A 22,580-nucleotide genomic window follows, 5' to 3' on the forward strand; every position below is an offset into this window, starting at 1 on the left:
TACTACTGACAACATGTATCAAGAAATGATGAACTCAAAGGATAAAGATTCATTGTCTCTCATTTGTGCAAAAATGATAGAACTGCAGGATAGCATGTGCGAGCGCTCGAATGCTACTGATAAGAAGATAGATGAACTGCATGACAAATTCAACTCGGATATGTTGAAAATGATTCGTGTACTGGAGGAGAAGAATGAAGCATTGGCTACAGCATCACGTGACCTTGAAAGGATGCGTAGCATTGAAGCTAAACTCAGATGTGATATGAAGATTCTCGTTTCTCAATTGAGAGAGAGAGACGCTCAAATACGTCATCTCAGGGATGATGTGTTAACGAACTTAGACTCCATCCAACGAAGAACAACTGGCATTGAGAGAATGATGACCTGTGGTAACAGACGTAAGTTGGAGTCGCAGGCGTTAGAGACTCTGTCATTGGAGTCTAAGCAGGATGCTCAAGAACAAGTAGAAACACAGATAAAAAGTATGGATGCTGATACAAACGGGGATGACGTCATCATCACACACTGTGATACCAGTCTATCAGGAGATCGACAGACAAGTACACCATCACTAGAACAACAGCACCACTCTGACGTCACGACAGAGAGCATTGAATCACCAGATGTTACATCATGCAATCAGCCTGACCTCACTCAACCCAAGCCACCTGACAATGAAGACAAATGCGGCGAACACAAGAGTGAAGAAGCAAATGACTGTGACAAGAGGTCAGTTACATTTAACAATGAATGGTCGAGGGCTTTTCAAGGTGTTACACCCAGGTTTAAAACAAAGAGACTTGTCCTGTCATTCGCGCGTGCTGACGAACCAGTTAATGTGATCCAAGACGCAATCTGCGACTACGCTAAGAAACGTGGAGTGCACGTGACCAGTGTGAGACTACTGAAACTGTGGGAGGGTCCGACTCCAACTTACACTTTAAGAGTGAACGTAGACAGCAGGAATGCCAAACTGATAACAGAAAATTAAAACTTCTGGCCAAAATATGTTAAATGTAGAGAATGGATACCCTACTCAAAGTCAGGTCAAAGCAGAACATACTAGATATTCACCATGGCTGTACGTCTCATATACTACATTATCATGCTTTGCATTTCCACATGGAATATACGTGGTGCAATGTATAACAGTAATTACCTTGAAAACATTGCTGATACTTGTGACATTCTGGCTATAACAGAACATTGGTTAACGGATAACACTAAGTGTTACTTCGAACAAATGAAAGGCGATTACGATTGCGCTGTAACCATTAAGTCCTCACAAAATAGCACGAGAGGTGAAGGAGGTGTGGCAATACTGGTGAAGAAAACATTAAGTCACAACTTGTATGTACATGAGACTGTAAGCGACAGACTGTGTGCTGCAACAATACAACGTGAACATTGTGTTGATCTGTCTATTGTTTGTGCACATCTACCCTCTTCAAACCAGAATTATGAAACGTATGAAGATAGTGTAAAATGCATGTTCGACACAGAGCTCTCTTACACTGGTGTAACGCTATTGTGTGGAGATGTGAATACGGACATTTTCAACAAACCGAATTCACGACGTTCAGTGCTATTGAAAAGGTATCTATCAGATCGGAATATGATTCCAACATACCAGGATATGAACAATATACCATCAACATGGCGAAACAAATCTAACACACAGAGTTCAACTGTAGACTACATCTTCATTCCAGAATCGATACAGTCATCACTGCTAGAGACCGTCACCAATTACACTATTCCATATGATGTATCCGATCATGTGCCAGTGATGGTCACATTTATGAATGATTCATTTCTCACTGGAACACAATCATGGAAATGTAGTTCTCTCAAATGGAGTAAGGCCAACACGACAGATGTAAAGATGTACGAGTCTAAAGTGGCTATAGAGTTGGGTAGGATACTCCCCAGTGCGACTGTGACAGAGGATGTTATTGACAACTATCTGGATACCATCACAACATGTCTACACTCAGCAGCAGCTGCCTATATACCACGTGGTGTGTACAGACCATACCTTAAACCCTATTGGAAAGGATCAAACCTGGACTATTACCACTTCCAGATGAGACAAGCAAAGCGCCACTGGGTATCCAAGGGGAAACCAAGACAAGAATACAACCAAGCTTACATAGGCTATAAAGACTCAAAGAGAGAGTTCAGACAACAGATGAGAACAGCGGAACGAAAATGGAAAAGAGAGAAATATGTTGAAATTAACACAGCTAGTGAAGTTGACATTGCCGAGTTTTACAGAACTGTTAAGAAACAGAGAAGGAAAGTTGCATCAAATGTACAGAGCAGCATTAAGTATAAAGATAAATGTGCCTCTACTCCCATTGAAGTATGCGACCTGTGGTCGGAGTATTACTGTGACCTACTTTCGCCATACGAAAGCAACAACTTCGATGCTGACCATTTTGAATCTATAAACAATGCGGTCGAAGAGATAGAACGTTCTGATGTCCCATCGTATGACCCAATATTGGAAAATGGTGTCTCTGTATCTGACATTCAAATTGTAGTGAAATCACTAAAGTTGAAGAAAGCGCCAGGACCAGACCTTATTACTAATGAACATATCCGATTTGCAGGTCCATGTCTGTACGATCATCTGGCTCGCTGTTTAACCTCATAATTGAGATGTGTTACATACCCAAGTCAATGCGGATAGGAACTATTCTCCCATTATATAAAGGTAACAACAGGGACAAGACTGACCCAGCAAGTTATAGGGGGATCACGTTAACCTCAGCCTTCAGTAAACTGTTTGAAAAGATATTGTTAGGCAAAGTTGAAAATCATGTACAAGTAACTAATCCTGAATTTCCAAACAAACTTCAGTGTGGATTTAGAAAAGAACACGGGGCAACCATAGCTGTTCACATACTGAAAGAGACAATAGCGTATTACATGGAGAGAGAATCAAATATTTATGCTGGATTCTTGGACAATGAAAAGGCATTCGACAGGATTTGGCATAATGGACTTCTATTCAAATTGTTTGATATAGGCGCTATCGGACGAGCGTGGCACTTGATTAGACACTCGTACAAAGAAGCGTCTGCATGTGTTCAGTACAACCGCATCACGAGTCGTACTTTCCCAATCAGACAAGGAGTGGGGCAAGGAAGAGTGTTGTCTGCATGGATGTTCCTCCTTTACATCAATGATCTGATCACACAACTCGACAACCTTAAACGGGGAGCGTTGATTGGACAACATCATATACCTTCAGTGGTGCTAGCAGACGACACGACCCTGATCAGTACAACTTATCATGGACTGCAGGCTTCACTCAACATTGTACATGATTACTCGTGCCTGTGGAGGTTGTGCTACAATCCAGCCAAGAGTTGCGTTCTTGTGTTCAAGGGCGGAGAGAAGGATATCAAGGAACCTTACTTTAAACTGAATAACATTCACGTGCCTGTACAAAATAGTACAATATACGCAGGATCTCTAGTTCATACCAAAAACCAAAGTGAGAGAACGAGTCGAGCTTGTTCTTCTGCTAGGCGGATAATAGCATCTCTCAAAGACGTTGGTCTTAGAGCAGGAGGCTTGAACCCAGTAATCTGTGCTAAGATCTGGCAGCGTATTATCTTAGCAAGTGCCCTGTATTCATGTGAACTGCGGGCTAACATCACAAGACCAGAAATAGAAGAATTAGAGAGGTTGCAGAGACACTTTGCACGAATCATTCAAGGATTCCATGTGCGGTCTCCAACTGCTGCTACCACACAGACTCTCGGAATCTGCAGTATGGAGGCCACGATTGACAAAAAGAAATTGAGCTACCTCGGCAGAATATGTCGCGCGAGCTCAACCCAAATGATCAAGCTACTGTTTTATTTCAGATTTGGACAGTTCTTAAGTGGTAACTTCAACAAAAACTCTGTTATTCATGACTTGATTACTATATGTGCGAAGTATGAACTGTATCAATATCTGCTTCATTACATAGATAAGGGATTCTTTCCATCAAAATATGAGTGGAAAACTATATGTAATAAAGCAGTGTTTACCAGAGAGAAGTCAGTATGGAGAAAGCAGTTATCCATGCGGCCCGACTTACAACGGTTTACTGCTATACACACGGGCCTCTCGTCCCATAGACTGTGGAACATGTGCCTACTGTTTGACCTGTACAGCAGGCCTGTGTACGCCATAGTAAAGCTTGGGATACTACCGGTCAGTGCTGGACTCTGTCTTATATGTCGTGAGGAGACAGATGATATCGTGCAGCACCAGTTGTTGTGCTGCAGTGAACTGTTTAGCCAAAGAAATAAAATGTATGAACGATTGTTCGATATCTTGCCTCTAGAAACATATATCAATCTGGAGAGTAGCTCTGATAACACGAGAGTTATCACTCTACTTGGCGGAATCACCCCTATCGTGGATAACATGGACATCCACATGTGGGCCCAGTTCATCGACATTGTAGCCAGGAACATTAGTTCCTGGAACCTACAGAGCAGGATCTACCTATGATTTGTAATCCATTCAGTGACGCCCCAGTGTATTATATATACGTATTATATATACATATGCTTAACTTTCTTTCACATTTTAAAATGATTTGTACATAATCATGTATTTTGTATTCATGTCATAATTCATTGTACTCTCCGACATTATTGGAGGAAATAAAGACAATTAATTAATTAATTCATTCATTCATTCATTCATTCATTGTATGTCCATGATATGGTATATATACATTGTAGGACCATGGCATGGTATATATACATTGTAGGACCATGGCATGGTATATATACATTGTAGGTCCATGGTATGGTATATATACATTGTAGGACCATGGTATGGTATATATACATTGTAGGACCATGGTATGGTATATATACATTGTAGGACCATGGTATGGTATATATACATTGTAGGACCATGGTATGGTATATATACATTGTAGGACCATGGTATGGTATATATACATTGTAGGTCCATGGTATGGTATATATACATTGTAGTACCATGGTATGGTATATATACATTGTAGGACAATGGTACGGTATATATACATTGTAGGACCATGGTATGGTATATATGCATTGTAGGACCATGGTATGGTGTATATACATTGTAGGACCATGGTATGGTATATATACATTGTAGGACCATGGTATGGTATATATACATTGTAGGACCATGGTATGGTATATATACATTGTAGGACCATGGTATGGTATATATACATTGTAGGACCATAGTACGGTATACATACAGTGTAGTACCATGGTATGGTATATATTAATTGTAAGAACATGGTATGGTATATATACAATGAAGTTCCATGGTATGGTATATATACACTATAGTACCATGGTATGGTATATATACATTGTAGTACCATGGTATGGTATATATACATTGTAGGACTATGGTATGGTATATATACATTGTAGTACTATGGTATATTACATATACATTGTAGTACCAGGGTATGGTATATATACATTGTAGTACCAGGATATATCATATATACACTGTAGTACCATGGTATGGTATATATACATTGTAGGTCCATGGTATGGTATATATACATTGTAGGTCCATGGTATGGTATATATACATTGTAGTACCATGGTATGGTATATATACATTGTAGGTCAATGGTATGGTATATATACATTGTAGGAGCATGGTATGGTATATATACATTGTAGTACCATGGTATGGTATATATACATTGTAGGTCAATGGTATGGTATATATACATTGTAGGAGCATGGTATGGTATATATACATTGTAGGTCCATGGTATGGAATATATACATTGTAGGACCATGGTATGGTATATATACACTGTAGGACCATGGCATGGTATATATACATTGTAGTACCATGGTATGGTATATATACATTGTAGGACCATGGCATGGTATATATACATTGTAGTACCATGGCATGGTATATATACATTGTAGGAGCATGGTATGGTATATATACATTGTAGTACCACAGTATGGTATATATACATTGTAGGACCATGGTATGGTATATATACATTGTAGGACCAGGGCATGGTATATATACATTGTAGGACCATGGTATGGTATATATACATTGTAGGACCATAGTACGGTATATATACATTGTAGTACCATGGTATGGTATATATACATTGCAGGAAATTTACATCATCTTCTTTCAGTGGCATGTTGTAGAACTTGGAGAGTCAGATAAGGACAAACTTTGTGGGTGAACAACTTCTTTATTCAAATTCTTGTATCTTTGTCAAGCAGGATGACTGACTGAGTTTAGTTTTACGCCGCTTTTAGCAATATTCCAGCAATATCACGGCGGGGGACACCAGAAATGGGCTTAACACATTGTGCCCATGTGGGGAATCGAACCCGGGTCTTCGGCGTGACGAGCCAACGCTTTAACCACTAGGCTACCCCACCGCCCTTGTCAAGCAGGTATGAAACAGGGTAATATATATGCAACAAGAAGTTAATAGAGGAAACCAGTGATGTGATGACTAGGGATTGCATGTGAAGCCCGTGGGATGTACAGAGTAGCAGAGGTAGAACAAGTTTACGCAAGCAGGTAACGATGATTGATGAACTCATGCCGAAGGGATGATATAACGTATATTATTTAGGAAGTTGTTCACCAATACAGTATGTCCTGATTTACATCATCGGTTGTCTCTTGATATATCAGAATGCCTGCCTTTGTCTGTCACAAGATCATGACTATTTAATATGTCTGAAACGGGAGAGTGGTGTTCGTAATTTCTTGATCTTTGTGTTTAAAAGATCCGAAGTTTCAGTAAGAATGACTTACTTAAAACAGATGGAATGGTTAAAGTAAACCCCGGGAAGAGAAACAGTTCGAAAATACATACCTTTATCCTTTGTTTCAAATAAGATCTTATTGTGCGTGATATTTTATGTCCTATGTATTATGTACGGTATTATCTCTGGGATTATACACGGTATTATCTCTGGGATTATACATGGTATTATCTCTGGTATTATACATGATATTACATGTGGTATTATACACGGTATTACATGTGGTATTATACACGGTATTACATGTGGTATTATACACGGTATTACATGTGGTATTATACACGGTACTACATGTGGTATTATACATGATATTACATGTGGTATTATACATGGTATTACATGTGGTATTATACACGGTATTATATCTGGTATTATACACGGTATTACATGTGGTATTACACATGGTATTATATGTGGTATTATACACGGTATTATATGTGGTATTATACATGGTATTACATGTGGTATTATACATTGCATTACATGTGGTATTATACATGGTATTACATGTGGTATTATATACGGTATTACATGTGGTATTATACATGTATTACATGTGGTATTACACATGGTATTATCTCTGGTATTATACATGGTGTTACATGAGGTATTATACACGGTATAACATGTGGTATTATACATGATATTACATGTGGTATTATACACGATATTATATGTGGTATTATACACGGTATTATATGTGGTATTATACACGGTATTATATCTGGTATTATACACGGTATTATATGTAGTATTATACATGGTATTACATGTGGTATTATACATGGTATTATATGTGGTATTATACATGGTATTACATGTGATATTCTACATTGTAAACCAAAAGTCAATGTGTTCTTTAATCTGATTGGTTGAAAACCGTGACCAAATGGTATTTGATTCCCGGAAATTCTCTGCGTATTAATACATACAAACATCGCTCACACCATTGTATTGTTACGTCGTCAGCTGTAATGACGTCATTAAAATCATATTGTGACGTAAAGTCCGAATTACGTCACAAATGAGCAGTTCCAGATGCTACCATGGGAACAGCCGAAACGGCCGGCTGATGACATTTCACTGCTGTACCCGTACTCGATGTCAATGAGAGCAGACACAAAAAAACGTGTGTGGACCTTTCGGTTTACTTTTGTGTTTACAATGTCAATAAACATCATGTGTTGGCGAATTTCCGACGGCGTCAGCCGGAGGTTTCAAATGAAATATTACCGTGCTTCAAATACTCAATAACACCCGGAAATTCGCCAACACATGATGTTTATCTCCCAATGGTATTATCTCTGGTATGATACACGGTATTACATGTGGTATTATACATGGTATGATATGTTTTATTATACACGGTATTATATCTGGTATTATTATATTCTGTATTAAATGTAGTATTATACATGGTATTCCAAGTAGTATTATACAAGGTATTATATGTGTTATTATACATGATATTTTATGCTGTATTATACACAGTATTACATTGGTATTATACACGCTATTATATGTGGTTTTATGCATGGTATTTCTTGTGGTATTATACATGGTATTATCTCTGGTATTATACACGGTATCACATTGTTATTATACACGGTATTATATGTGGTATTATACATGGTATTACATGTGGTATTATACAAGGTATTACATGTGGTATTATAGAAGGTATAACATGTGTTATTATACATGGTATTACATGTGGTATTATACACGGCATTATATCTGGTATTATACACAGTATTTTATGTAGTATTATACATGCCATTACATGAGGTATTATACATGGTATTATGTGTTTTATTATACACGGTATTATATCTGGTATTATACACTGTATTATATTTAGTATTATGCATGATATTACATGTGGTATTATACATGGTATTATATGTGTTATTATACATGGTATTATAAGGGGTATTATACACGGTATTACATTAGCATTATACATGGTATTATCTGTGGTATTATACACGGTGTTATATGTGGTATTATACACGGTATTATATGTGGTATTATACACGGTGTTATAAGTGGTATTATATATGGTGTTATATGTGGTATTATACATGGTATTATATGTGTTATTATACATGATATTTTATGCTGTATTATACACAGTATTACATTGGTATTATACACGCTATTATATGTGGTTTTATGCATGGTATTTCTTGTGGTATTATACATGGTATTATCTCTGGTATTATACACGGTATCACATTGTTATTATACACGGTATTATATGTGGTATTATACATGGTATTACATGTGGTATTATACAAGGTATTACATGTGGTATTATAGAAGGTATAACATGTGTTATTATACATGGTATTACATGTGGTATTATACACGGCATTATATCTGGTATTATACACAGTATTTTATGTAGTATTATACATGCCATTACATGAGGTATTATACATGGTATTATGTGTTTTATTATACACGGTATTATATCTGGTATTATACACTGTATTATATTTAGTATTATGCATGATATTACATGTGGTATTATACATGGTATTATATGTGTTATTATACATGGTATTATAAGGGGTATTATACACGGTATTACATTAGCATTATACATGGTATTATCTGTGGTATTATACACGGTGTTATATGTGGTATTATACACGGTATTATATGTGGTATTATACACGGTGTTATAAGTGGTATTATATATGGTGTTATATGTGGTATTATACATGGTATTATATGTGGTATAACACACGGTATTATATGTGGTATTAGATATGGTGTTATATGTGGTATTAGATATGGTGTTATGCAGACTTATCCGTCTTTGGCACCAACTCGAGGAAAGTCAGTTTGAGTGTCACATTGAGACGTGTGGTGGGGCTGAAGTCAATACCTCTTGTGACCACCGTGGGCATACAGAACTGCACGGCATCGCCTCGGCTTCGAATGAATAAGTCTCAGAATCTCGTATTGCCCAATCGCAGCCCACTCTGCCTGTAGTGCCTGTGCGAGTTGCTGAGGTGTCTGGGCTGAGGGTTATGGCGTCGCACCCGTCTGTCCAGGGCATCCCACAGATGTTCGATCGGGATTAAGTCCGGTGATCTCGAGGGCCAGGAGAGCACATTGATGTTGTGGTTCTGGAAGAAGTCTCTAGTGTAACGTGCTGTGTGGGGCCTGGCATCGTCCTGTTGAAACAACTCCCTCTGGCGATCAATGATGGGAAGGAGGTGTGGGCGTAGGATTTCGTCAAAGTACCGTTCAGCTGTCAGGTTGCCCTGGATCATCACCAAATCACTTCTCCTACGGCAGGTGATCGCTCCCCACATCATAACACTGAATCTGTCCACCTCGGGAACGAAAGCGTCGGCGAAACGTTCACGTCGACGTCTGTACACCCGCATTCTTCCATCGCGTCGTTCCAATAGAAATCGTGATTCATCACTGAACCAGATTCTACGCCAATTCGGTAGGTTCCAGGCCTGAACGTTGGTGCACCGTTTAACTCGATGTCGACGATATTGTTGTCGAAGCACAGGGCCAAAATAAGGTCCTCTGGCACGTAAACCAGCCTCTCTCAACCTGTTCCTGAGGGTCTGTGTAGAAAGGCTCCTCAATCCGGGTATTTGTCGAGCGGTACTGGTCACCGTAGCTGTTCGATGATGCAGGTGATATACCCGGATGTAGCGATCCTGCGCCGCAGTGGTCGCTGGAGGTCGCCCACTACGAGGGGCATCTGCTACCGCATTCTGCCGGCGACATCTCTCCCAGCTTTGGTGAACATTCATGCGTCGGGCAACTGCACGTTGAGACTGGCCAGCTTCAAGCAAACCAATGGCGATATGGCGGTTGGCTTCACTAGACGTGGCATTTGCGTTCGTCAACAATATTCCAAATACAGTGAATAATCGACAGACAGCGATCAACCTTTTATACCCATCATTGAGACTATGTGATCCCTAACTTTCAAGTGCATTGCATGTGAATTGTTTATTCTGTGACACTACACGCCGAAATTGAAAATCATGCTGTTAAATACGGGTATTTACGGATGGTGCGTTTTGTTGTGGTGTTTCAAAACATAAATTGCTACATGAAATTGCTATTTTCATGAAGCGTTTCTTTTTTGGGAGAGTATATATGGTATTATATGTGGTATTATACATGGTATTATATGTGGTATTATACACGGTATTTTATGTAGTATTATACACGGTGTTATATGTGGTATTACACACGATGGTATATGTCGTATTATACACGATATTATATGTGGTATTATACACGGTATTATATGTTATTATACTTGGTATTACATTTGGTATTATACACGATGTTATATGTGGTATTATACATAGTATTATATGTAGTATTATACGCGAAATTATATGTACTATTATAAACGATATTATATGTGGTATTATACATGATATTATCTGTGACATTATACACGGTATTATATGTGACATTATACACGGTATTATCTGTGGTATTATACACGGTATTATATGTGGTATTATACTAGATATTTTATGTGGTATTATACACGATATTATATGTGATATTATACACGGTATCATATGTATTATACACGATATTATATGTGGTATTATACACGGTATTATATGTAGTATTATACACTATATTATATGTGGTATTATACACGGTATTATATGTATTATACACTATATTATATGTGGTATTATACACGGTATTATATGTAGTATTATACACTATATTATATGTGGTATTATACACGGTATTATATGTGTTATTATACACGGTATTATATGTGGTATTATACACGGTATTATATGTGGTATTATACATGTCATTATAGGTGGTATATGTGGAATAATATATCCATTATACATGATTGTTTTATACATGGTATTATATCAGGTATTACACATGGTATTATATATGGTTATACATATTGTTTGTTTGTGGTTGAATTGTGCTGAAAGTCTAGTTTTACGCTGCTTTTAGGAACATTCTAGCATTACCATGACGTGGACACCAGAGATGGTGTTGTACATAGTGCTATATAATAGAATGTAGGGAATTAAGTTGTGTGATTTCAACCCACTTTGAACAGTTCCAGTAATATTACGGAGTATCAGGTAAATTAATGGAGGTACTACTGTGTTTTGTAACTGCATGTATCAAGGATGCTATATGAACAGGATGTATCAAAAATGCTATATGAACAGGATGCATCAAGGATGCTATATGAACAGGATGTATCAAAGATGCTATATAAATAGGATGCATCAAGGATGCTATATGAACAGGATGCATCAAGGATGCTCTATGAACAGGATGTATCAAAGATGCTATGTGAACAGGATGCATCAAGGATGCTATATGAACAGGATGCATCAAGGATGCTATATGAACAGGATGCAAATAATGATGCACTAGTAAGTGTAGCGTGTGTAAACCATGTTTAAACTGTGGCAACATTGTGACGAAAGCGTAGAAGTACGACCTTGGTTTAATTTTGAAACGTTCCCTTGATTGATATTCCTGTCATGTCCCGGGAGCGTGACGTATGTTGAACATCGGGTGGTTATATAGCCCGACAACCACACACCAGTCACACAGACACGTCACCATGTGCGGCAGGAGTGTCCTGCTGTTGTGTGTCCTGTTGGGTAAGTAATGGTCAGGGAGAGAACTGACCTCTTCTCACGTATGTTGGATCTGTGGTGTTGGCTCTGTGGTGTTGGCTCGGCCGTATGTTGGCCCTGCCAGGAGTATCTGGTGGTTAGTCTCTGTCGTATGTTGGCCCTGCCAGGAGTCTCTGGTGGTTAGTCTCTGTCGTATCTTGGCCCTGCCAGGAGATTCTGGTGGTTAGGCTCGGTCGTATGTTGGCCCTGCCAGGAGATTAAGGTGGTTAATCTCGGTCGTATGTTGGCCCCACCAGGAGATTCTGGTGGTTAGTCTCTGTCGTATGTTGGCCCTGCCAGGAGATTCTGGTGGTTAGTCTCTGTCGTATGTTGGCCCTGCCAGGAGATTCTGGTGGTTAATCTCGGTCGTATGTTGGCCCTGCCAGGAGATTCTGGTGGTTGGGCTCGGTTGTATGTTGGCCCTGCCAGGAGATTCTGGTGGTTAGTCTCTGTCGTATGTTGGCCCTGCTAGGAGATTCTGGTGGTTAATCTCTGTCGTATGTTGGCCCTGCTAGGAGATTCTGGTGGTTAGTCTCTGTCGTACGTTGGCCCTGCTAGGAGTCTCTGGTGGTGAGATTCGGTCGTATCTTGGCCCTGCCAGGAGATTCTGGTGCTGAAATTCGGTTGTATGTTGGCCCTGCCAGGAGATTCTGGTGGTTAATCTCTGTCGTATGTTGGCCCTGTCAGGAGTCTCTGGTGGTTAGTCTCTGTCGTACGTTGGCCCTGCCAGGAGTCTCTGGTGGTGAGATTCGGTCGTATCTTGGCCGTGCTAGGAGATTCTGGTGGTTAGTCTCTGTCGTATGTTGGCCCTGCCAGGAGATTCTGGTGCTGAGATTCGGTTGTATGTTGGCCCTGCCAGGAGATTCTGGTGGTTAATCTCTGCCGTATGTTGGCCCTGCCAGTAGACTATGGTGGTCAATCTTCGTCGTGTGTTGGCACTGTCATGAGATTCTGGTGGTTAGGTTTGGTGGGACGTTGACAATTGCCTGGAAGCTGGTGGTCAGGCTCTGCCGTATGTTGGTCCTGTCAGGAGATTCTGGTGGTTAATCTCGGTCGTATCTTGGCCCTGCCAGGAGATTCTGGTGGTTGGGCTCGGTCGTATGTTGGCCCTGCCAGGAGATTCTGGTGGTTAGTCTCTGTCGTATGTTGGCCCTGCCAGGAGATTCTGGTGGTTAATCTCTGTCGTGTGTTGGCCCTGTCAGGAGTCTCTGGTGGTTAGTCTCTGTCGTACGTTGGCCCTGCCAGGAGTCTCCGGTGGTGAGATTCGGTCGTATCTTGGCCGTGCTAGGAGATTCTGGTGGTTAGTCTCTGTCGTATGTTGGCCCTGCCAGGAGATTCTGGTGCTGAGATTCGGTTGTATGTTGGCCCTGCCAGGAGATTCTGGTGGTTAATCTCTGCCGTATGTTGGCCCTGCCAGTAGACTATGGTGGTCAATCTTCGTCGTGTGTTGGCACTGTCATGAGATTCTGGTGGTTAGGTTTGGTGGGACGTTGACAATTGCCTGGAAGCTGGTGGTCAGGCTCTGCCGTATGTTGGTCCTGTCAGGAGATTCTGGTGGTTAATCTCGGTCGTATCTTGGCCCTGCCAGGAGATTCTGGTGGTTGGGCTCGGTCGTATGTTGGCCCTGCCAGGAGATTCTGGTGGTTAGTCTCTGTCGTATGTTGGCCCTGCCAGGAGATTCTGGTGGTTAATCTCTGTCGTGTGTTGGCCCTGTCAGGAGTCTCTGGTGGTTAGTCTCTGTCGTACGTTGGCCCTGCCAGGAGATCTCCGGTGGTGAGATTCGGTCGTATCTTGGCCGTGCTAGGAGATTCTGGTGGTTAGTCTCTGTCGTATGTTGGCCCTGCCAGGAGATTCTGGTGCTGAGATTCGGTTGTATGTTGGCCCTGCCAGGAGATTCTGGTGGTTAATCTCTGCCGTATGTTGGCCCTGCCAGTAGACTATGGTGGTCAATCTTCGTCGTGTGTTGGCACTGTCATGAGATTCTGGTGGTTAGGTTTGGTGGGACGTTGACAATTGCCTGGAAGCTGGTGGTCAGGCTCTGCCGTATGTTGGTCCTGTCAGGAGATTCTGGTGGTTAATCTCGGTCGTATCTTGGCCCTGCCAGGAGATTCTGGTGGTTGGGCTCGGTCGTATGTTGGCCCTGTCAGGAGTCTCTGGTGGTTAGTCTCTGTCGTACGTTGGCCCTGCCAGGAGTCTCTGGTGGTGAGATTCGGTCGTATCTTGGCCGTGCTAGGAGATTCTGGTGGTTAGTCTCTGTCGTATGTTGGCCCTGCCAGGAGATTCTGGTGCTGAGATTCGGTTGTATGTTGGCCCTGCCAGGAGATTCTGGTGGTTAATCTCTGCCGTATGTTGGCCCTGCCAGTAGACTATGGTGGTCAATCTTCGTCGTGTGTTGGCACTGTCATGAGATTCTGGTGGTTAGGTTTGGTGGGACGTTGACAATTGCCTGGAAGCTGGTGGTCAGGCTCTGCCGTATGGTGGTCCTGTCAGGAGTCTCTGGTGGTTAGTCTCTGTCGTATGTTGGCCCTGCCAGCAGTCTCTGGTGGTGAGATTCGGTCGTATCTTGGCCGTGCTAGGAGATTCTGGTGGTTAGTCTCTGTCGTATGTTGGCCCTGCCAGGAGATTCTGGTGCTGAGATTCGGTTGTATGTTGGCCCTGCCAGGAGATTCTGGTGGTTAATCTCTGCCGTATGTTGGCCCTGCCAGTAGACTATGGTGGTCAATCTTCGTCGTGTGTTGGCACTGTCATGAGATTCTGGTGGTTAGGTTTGGTGGGACGTTGACAATTGCCTGGAAGCTGGTGGTCAGGCTCTGCCGTATGTTGGTCCTGTCAGGAGTCTCTGGTGGTTAGTCTCTGTCGTATGTTGGCCCTGCCAGGAGATTCTGGTGGTTAGTCTCTGTCGTATGTTGGCCCTGCCAGTAGACTATGGTGGTCAATCTTCGTCGTGTGTTTGCACTGTCATGAGATTCTGGTGGTTAGGTTTGGTGGGACGTTGACAATTGCCTGGAAGCTGGTGGTCAGGCTCTGCCGTATGTTGGCCCTGCTAGGAGATTCTGGTGGTTAGTCTCTGTCGTATGTTGGCCCTGCCAGGAGATTCTGGTGCTGAGATTCGGTTGTATGTTGGCCCTGCCAGGAGATTCTGGTGGTTAATCTCTGTCGTATGTTGGCCCTGTCAGGAGTCTCTGGTGGTTAGTCTCTGTCGTATGTTGGCCCTGCCAGCAGTCTCTGGTGGTGAGATTCGGTTGTATGTTGGCCCTGCCAGGAGATTCTGGTGGTTAATCTCTGCCGTATGTTGGCCCTGCCAGTAGACTATGGTGGTCAATCTTCGTCGTGTGTTGGCACTGTCATGAGATTCTGGTGGTTAGGTTTGGTGGGACGTTGACAATTGCCTGGAAGCTGGTGGTCAGGCTCTGCCGTATGTTGGTCCTGTCAGGAGATTCTGGTGGTCAGGCTCTGCCGTATGTTGGATGCTGCGTGGACTGTATCATCCTCTCAGTCGACGCTCGTACTGTCCACTTATCACCCAATGACAGATTCACTTACTCACGGATTCATATCGACTCAGTCAATCATATATCTATCGATTTAGTGCACTGACTTGCTTGTTTTGCACACCACTGCTATGTTCTATTTTTATCAATGATCTTGAATCTTCCTTATTAAGGAATGAATGTACAGGTGTGAACTCTGAAAATGCATCGACGATGACATTTACCATTGGTTACATTTGATTGTCTTATTATATGCCGACGACGCTCTCATTTTCAGTGAATCACCTAAGGAACTTCAGAAATGATTAAATAACTTCCAGGAATACTGGTTCAACGTTAATCTATTTAAAACTAAGATTGTCATCTTTGGAGGTGGGCCCTCGAAAACAGCCAACTCAAAATTTTCCTTTTCGCTGGGGGGCAGTAAAATTGAAATAGTAGATAAATATACGTATCTTGGCCTAGGTTCCATAGAAATGGTAGGTTCTTGACAGGTATGAAAGCGCTAGTAGAAAATGCAGCTAAAGCTATGTTTGCCCTTTTGAAAAAAGCCCGAAATTTAAACCTACCTATTGATTGTACCCTAAAAGCGTTTGATACTATGATAAGTCCAATTCTCCTTCATGGTTGTGAAGTATGGAGATTTGAAAACCTGAACATTATAGAAAAAGTACATCTCAGATTTGTTAAATTTGCTGTTGGTCTTCGAAGCTGCACTCCAAACGTTATGGTGTATGGCGAGTTTGGCCGAAAACCGCTCTACATCAAATTATACAAACTAGTTATTTCTTTTTGGCATAAAGTAGCAACAAATAACCAATACTGTACACTCTCCTCACTGATGTATAATTTTATCTCTGTTAATAACTTTGGTTGTCAACTCCGATGGATATCTTTTGTTACAAGAATACATAATACCTGCGGTTTATCAGAGGTTTTCTCAAACCCCCATAATGTCACCACGTCATGGCTGGTCTTAAAAGTTGAAGCTATTCTAAACGATAAGTTTTTACCTCACTGGCGTAGCTCCATAGAAACTAGTTCTAAAGGTCAATTTTATAAATGTTTTAAAGATAAACTATGCTTTGAAAACTACTTATACTTACCCAGGAATATATACTGTAAGCCATTAAAAACGCAATTTGACATTCATACTTTCTTTACTCTCACTAGTTTCAACATATATAAACCTAACTGGCAGATATGTTTAAAGTGAACATCTGTGAATAATTTCATGTCCAGTCAACAACAACATCAGTGACGTAACAACGACATCACACAAAGGAGGGGGTCACTTGCAGTCAACATCGTGTGTGTCCACCGTGCGCTGCAAGACATACTCGCAGTCTTTGGAGCATTGAAAGACAGCTGGAACAGGAACAGCTGTTGGATGGTCTGCAGCCTCTGATGGTCTGTGGTCTGATCATGACACCACCCCCTCCAAAACGATCATGTTCAAGGACACAGTTTGGCGCAAGTCTTTCTCCTTTACGTCGATAAATCTGTTGACGTCCATCTGCAAAGGATAAGTTAAACCTGGATTCATCTAAAAAAAATGACATCTGGCCATGTCCTGTTGCCAAGATTGGCCCCATTTGCTGCCCATCGCTGTCTGGCAAGTCTGTGGCGATGCAATAAGGTTGGACCACGGTACGGGTGACGACACCGGATGTTGAAGGCAGCAAGGCGTCCTTGCACCTTTTGGGCGCTGAAATGACGTTGACTTGTCCCAATTGTCCTCCTTGCCTAATCATCAGCTGTTTGGAACCGATTTCGCAAGTGTGAAACTCGGATATTGCGGTTTTGTCGAGCTGTTATCACAGGTGGTGCACCAGGTCGCGGACGATCAGCAACACTTCCGGTAGCCCGTAGACGTTGTCTGAGTCGACTTACAGTGGATGGATGCACATTAAAGTGCCTGGCAATCATCACATCTGAAGCACCTTGGCTGACCATACCGATAACCTGATTCCTTTCGTCTTGTGTCAAGTGTGGCATTTTCTCAAAGTGATTGAGTTCCACAATTCCTTGTGTTTTTACAGGGCCTGGATGCAGGTAATGCATGTGCACAACGTGATCATGAATGTGGTTGTGTTTACGAGAAATGTCAATGGTTCAGTTTTAAGTATCAAAGTTCATGTGAGAGGAATGCTCCGGGACTCGAACTCGAAATGGGCCAGAATAACAGCCTTTTATCCCTACATCCTCTGTATCGCAGGAAAAAATCGTCAATAGAACTTTTGTAAGTTTCAGGACAACAAACACCAATTGCGTTTTTAATGGTTTACAGTATATATTTTCCTATATTAAAACTAAGAACTTGCAACAATAACCTACCAATTGAAACCGGCCGATGGCATTCTATTCCAAAAGAGGAAGGAATATGTAAACTGTATAACGCTAAAGTTGTTGGAGATGAGTTTCACTATCTCTTTAGATGTGAAACCCTTCTCCAACAGCGAAATACCTATCTATTATGTAATAAAACTACTAAACATTTAAAGAACTTAAAGTCATTTCTGAATGTATTGTTTAAATCACTTACTAAGTAATATTCAAATGATCATGTCCAGCCACTTGCCATGTATATACTTGTTTACCTATGTATTTATGTATTCTCATGTACCACCGTTGGTTGGTTGAGAAATAAACTTCTCTGTCTGTCTGCTTACCCACCAAGCGATTCCATCCAACCACTCCCCCATCCCCATCATATCCACCCATCCACCCACCCAATCACTAATACTCCACCCACCCAATCACTCACAAGCAATACATCCACCCATCAAATCACTCTCTCCCCAGCATATCAACCAAACCAATCACACGACGATATATCGTCTCTCTTACTCACTCACTCTTCTGCTTCACCATGGACAAGTCCACCCATCGGTCACGCACGGCAGTAGAAGCACCCATCCAATCACTTTTATCCGAAAACATCCACTCACAGGCCAATACATCCACCCACCCCATCGATTACACGCCAGTACATTCGCCCAAGCAATCACTTGCACGGAAATACATTCACCCACCCAATCACTCACAAGCAATACATCCACCCCACAGTCACTCACAAGCCAATACATCCGCCCAATCACACGACGATATATCGCCCTCTCTTACTCACTCACTCTTCCGCTTCACCATGGACAAGTCCTACCATCGGTCACGCACCCTTCGATGTATTCACCTACTCATTCACATACACATATTCACATTAGCAAACTAAAGGCGACACAGTCGTGTCCAGATACATCAGAAATTATTGCTTAATACCTAATCTATGTATCCTTGCAATCACTGACACTGACACTGGCATGACGTAAGATGTTTACCCCGTCTGTTGCAGTGAGCAGTCTAGTTCCCCTTCTCGTCCTCTCGGCGTCAGTAACTCCCCGAGATCCTGACGTGACGCCTTCAGTGACAGGAGTTGAGGTTGATGACACAGATGCTGGCGATGCTGTGACAAGAGACGAGGAGGAGACTGACGACATTAGTCTGTTTCCTATACTTCTCGAGGAGGTTCCCGGGAGGAATACATCTGTGGAGTCCAGGCCGAAGAGAGCCAGTAGAAGACCGAGGTGGAGGTGGGTGAGGAGGTCACGGTCGAGAACCAGGAGGTGGAGGCGGAGGGGGGAAGCAGAGTTCGGAGGAGAAAGCATCACGGGAATTGAAGTCAGCTGAAAGATCATCTAGGGAGTCAAGGGAGAGCGGCTCCAGAAATGGTGGGAGGAGTGCTAGGAGACGTGGTGGTGGACGTAGTGGGAGACGTGGTGGCGGACGTAGTGGGAGACGTGGTGGGAAAAGTGGTGGGCGGAGTGATGAGGGGAGCAGTGGCGAGAGTGGCGAGGTCTTGCCAGGTCTTGAAACAGCATCAGAGGTAACTACCAAAGCAGTAGCGACGACGGAAGCAACATCAGAAGCAGAAGCAACAACTGAAGCAGAAGCGACAACAGAAGCAGATGCGACAACAGAAGAAGAAGCCACAACAGAAGCAGAAGCCACAACAGAAACAGAAGCAGAAGCCACAACAGAAGCAGAAGCCACAACAGAAGCAGAAGCGACAACAGAAGCAGAAGCGACAACAGAAGCAGAAGCCACAACAGAAGCAGAAGCCACAACAGAAGCAGAAACAACAACAGAAGCAGAAGCGACAACAGAAGCAGAAGCCACAACAGAAGCAGAAGCCACAACAGAAGCAGAAGCCACAACAGAAGCAGAAGCCACAACAGAAGAAGAAGCCACAACAGGAACAGAAACAACAACAGAAGCAGAAGCGACAACAGAAGCAGAAACCACAACAGAAGCAGAAGCCACAACAGAAGCAGAAGCCACAACAGAAGCAGAAGCGACAACAGAAGCAGAAGCCACAACAGAAGCAGAAGCCACAACAGAAGCAGAAGTTACAACAGAAGCAGAAGCGACAACAGAAGCAGAAGCTACAACAGAAGCAGAAGCCACAACAGAGGCAGAAGCAATGACAGAAGCAGTAGCAGCTAGAGAAGCAGAAGCAACTACAGAAGCAGAAGCCACAACAGAAGCATTGGCGACGACAGAAGCGTCAACAACAACAATTGCTTCAATGCAGGCTCCAACAAAGAAGCCTAAAGGCAAAAAGAGAGGAAAAAAGTACAGACGTGGTAAGAAAGGACGTGGTGGGAAGAGGACGAGCAAAGAGAAGAAGAGCAGAGGGCCCAAAGGTAGACAAAGAAAGAAATCCCCAAAGAAAGGAAGAAGGCATTGACCAGCCTGAAACTAGGCTTAGTGTGATACGTCGGCGGAGAGTTACGAACTAAACTATTAACTAGATACACTTGTTTGTTGTTTGCATGGCCGATGTTGGCTAAAGTAATGTGTACATGTAAAGATAACACCGTGGAAACTATGTGTCCACTAGGTGGGTGTAATGCATGTTTAATGTAGGTGTACACTTTGGTACGTGTTAATTCCTGTGTAATACAGGTGTCCACTAGGTAGGTGTTGAATCCGCACCACGAAAGTTGGTCGATCTGGAGACTGGCAGTCAATACTGGAGGCGGCGGGTGGGCGTGGACAAGTAGACGAGAAGGAGAAGGACAATAGACACGGGATCAGCAGGTGTCTGGGGTCGGCCGGTTAAGTGGACGTGGACAGTATGGAGGAGGGGCAACGTCGACTAGGAGATTATGGTGGTCAAGTCTACCCAATCACCCACACGCCAAAATATCCACCCACCCAATCACCCACACAACAATGCATACTCCCACCCAATCACCCACACAGCAATACGTCCACCCACCCAATCACCCACACAGCAATACGTCCACCCACCGAATCACTCACACGGCAGTAGAAGCACCCATCCAATCACTTTTATCCGAAAACATCCACTCACAGGCCAATACATCCACCCACCCCATCGATTACACGCCAGTACATTCGCCCAAGCAATCACTTGCACGGAAATACATTCACCCACCCAATCACTCACAAGCAATACATCCACCCAACAGTCACTCACAAGCCAATACATCCGCCCAATCACACGACGATATATCGCCTCTCTTACTCACTCACTCTTCCGCTTCACCATGGACAAGTCCTACCATCGGTCACGCACCCTTCGATGTATTCACCTACTCATTCACATACACATATTCACATTAGCAAACTAAAGGCGACACAGTCGTGTCCAGATACATCAGAAATTATTGCTTAATACCTAATCTATGTATCCTTGCAATCACTGACACTGACACTGGCATGACGTAAGATGTTTACCCCGTCTGTTGCAGTGAGCAGTCTAGTTCCCCTTCTCGTCCTCTCGGCGTCAGTAACACCCCGAGATCCCGACGTGACGCCTTCAGTGACAGGAGTTGAGGTTGATGACACAGATGCTGGTGATGCTGTGACAAGAGACGAGGAGGAGACTGAAAACATCAGTCTGCTTCCTTTACTTCTCGAGGAGGTTCCCGGGAGGAATACAACTACACACACAACTACAGAGACAACTACACACACAACTACAGACACCGCAAAAGACACAACTACAGACACAACTACAGACACAACTACAAAGACAACTACAGAGACAACTACACACACAACTACAGAGACAACTACACACACAACTACAGACACATGTACAGACACAACTACAGACACAACTACAGACACGACTACAGAGACCACTACAGACACAACTACACACAACTGCACACACAACTACAGACACCATTACAGGCACAACTACAGAGACAACTACAGACACAACTACAGACACGACTGCAGACACAATTACAGACACAACTACAGACACAACTACAGACACAACTACAGAGACCACTACAGACACAACTACACACAACTGCACACACAACTACAGACACCATTACAGACACAACTACAGAGACAACTACAAACACCATTACAGGCACGACTGCAGACACGACTACACACACAACTACAGAGACAACTACAGACACAACTACAGACACAACTACAGACACAACTACAGGCACGACTGCAGACACGACTACACACACAACTACAGACACAACTACAGACGCAACCACAGACACAAC

At 42.5% G+C, this 22,580-nt stretch overlaps 1 protein-coding gene across 1 annotated transcript; it reads left to right on the forward strand.

Annotated features, from left to right (window-relative positions):
- The first annotated feature begins 1,888 nt into the window (after positions 1-1,888).
- LOC124265117 (polysialoglycoprotein-like) lies at positions 1,889-20,826 on the forward strand. The gene is made up of 4 exons (XM_046699909.1): positions 1,889-2,527; positions 18,057-18,069; positions 19,367-19,513; positions 19,614-20,826. Exons 1-4 carry the CDS (start codon positions 1,889-1,891, stop codon positions 20,759-20,761), a joined length of 1,947 nt encoding a protein of 648 aa, XP_046555865.1. The 3' UTR covers positions 20,762-20,826.
- Positions 20,827-22,580: the final 1,754 nt, after the last annotated feature.

The sequence above is a fragment of the Haliotis rubra genome, unplaced genomic scaffold (assembly GCF_003918875.1).
Source record: "Haliotis rubra isolate DU_JTF1 unplaced genomic scaffold, ASM391887v1 Scf960, whole genome shotgun sequence".
Lineage (NCBI taxonomy): Eukaryota > Metazoa > Mollusca > Gastropoda > Lepetellida > Haliotidae > Haliotis > Haliotis rubra.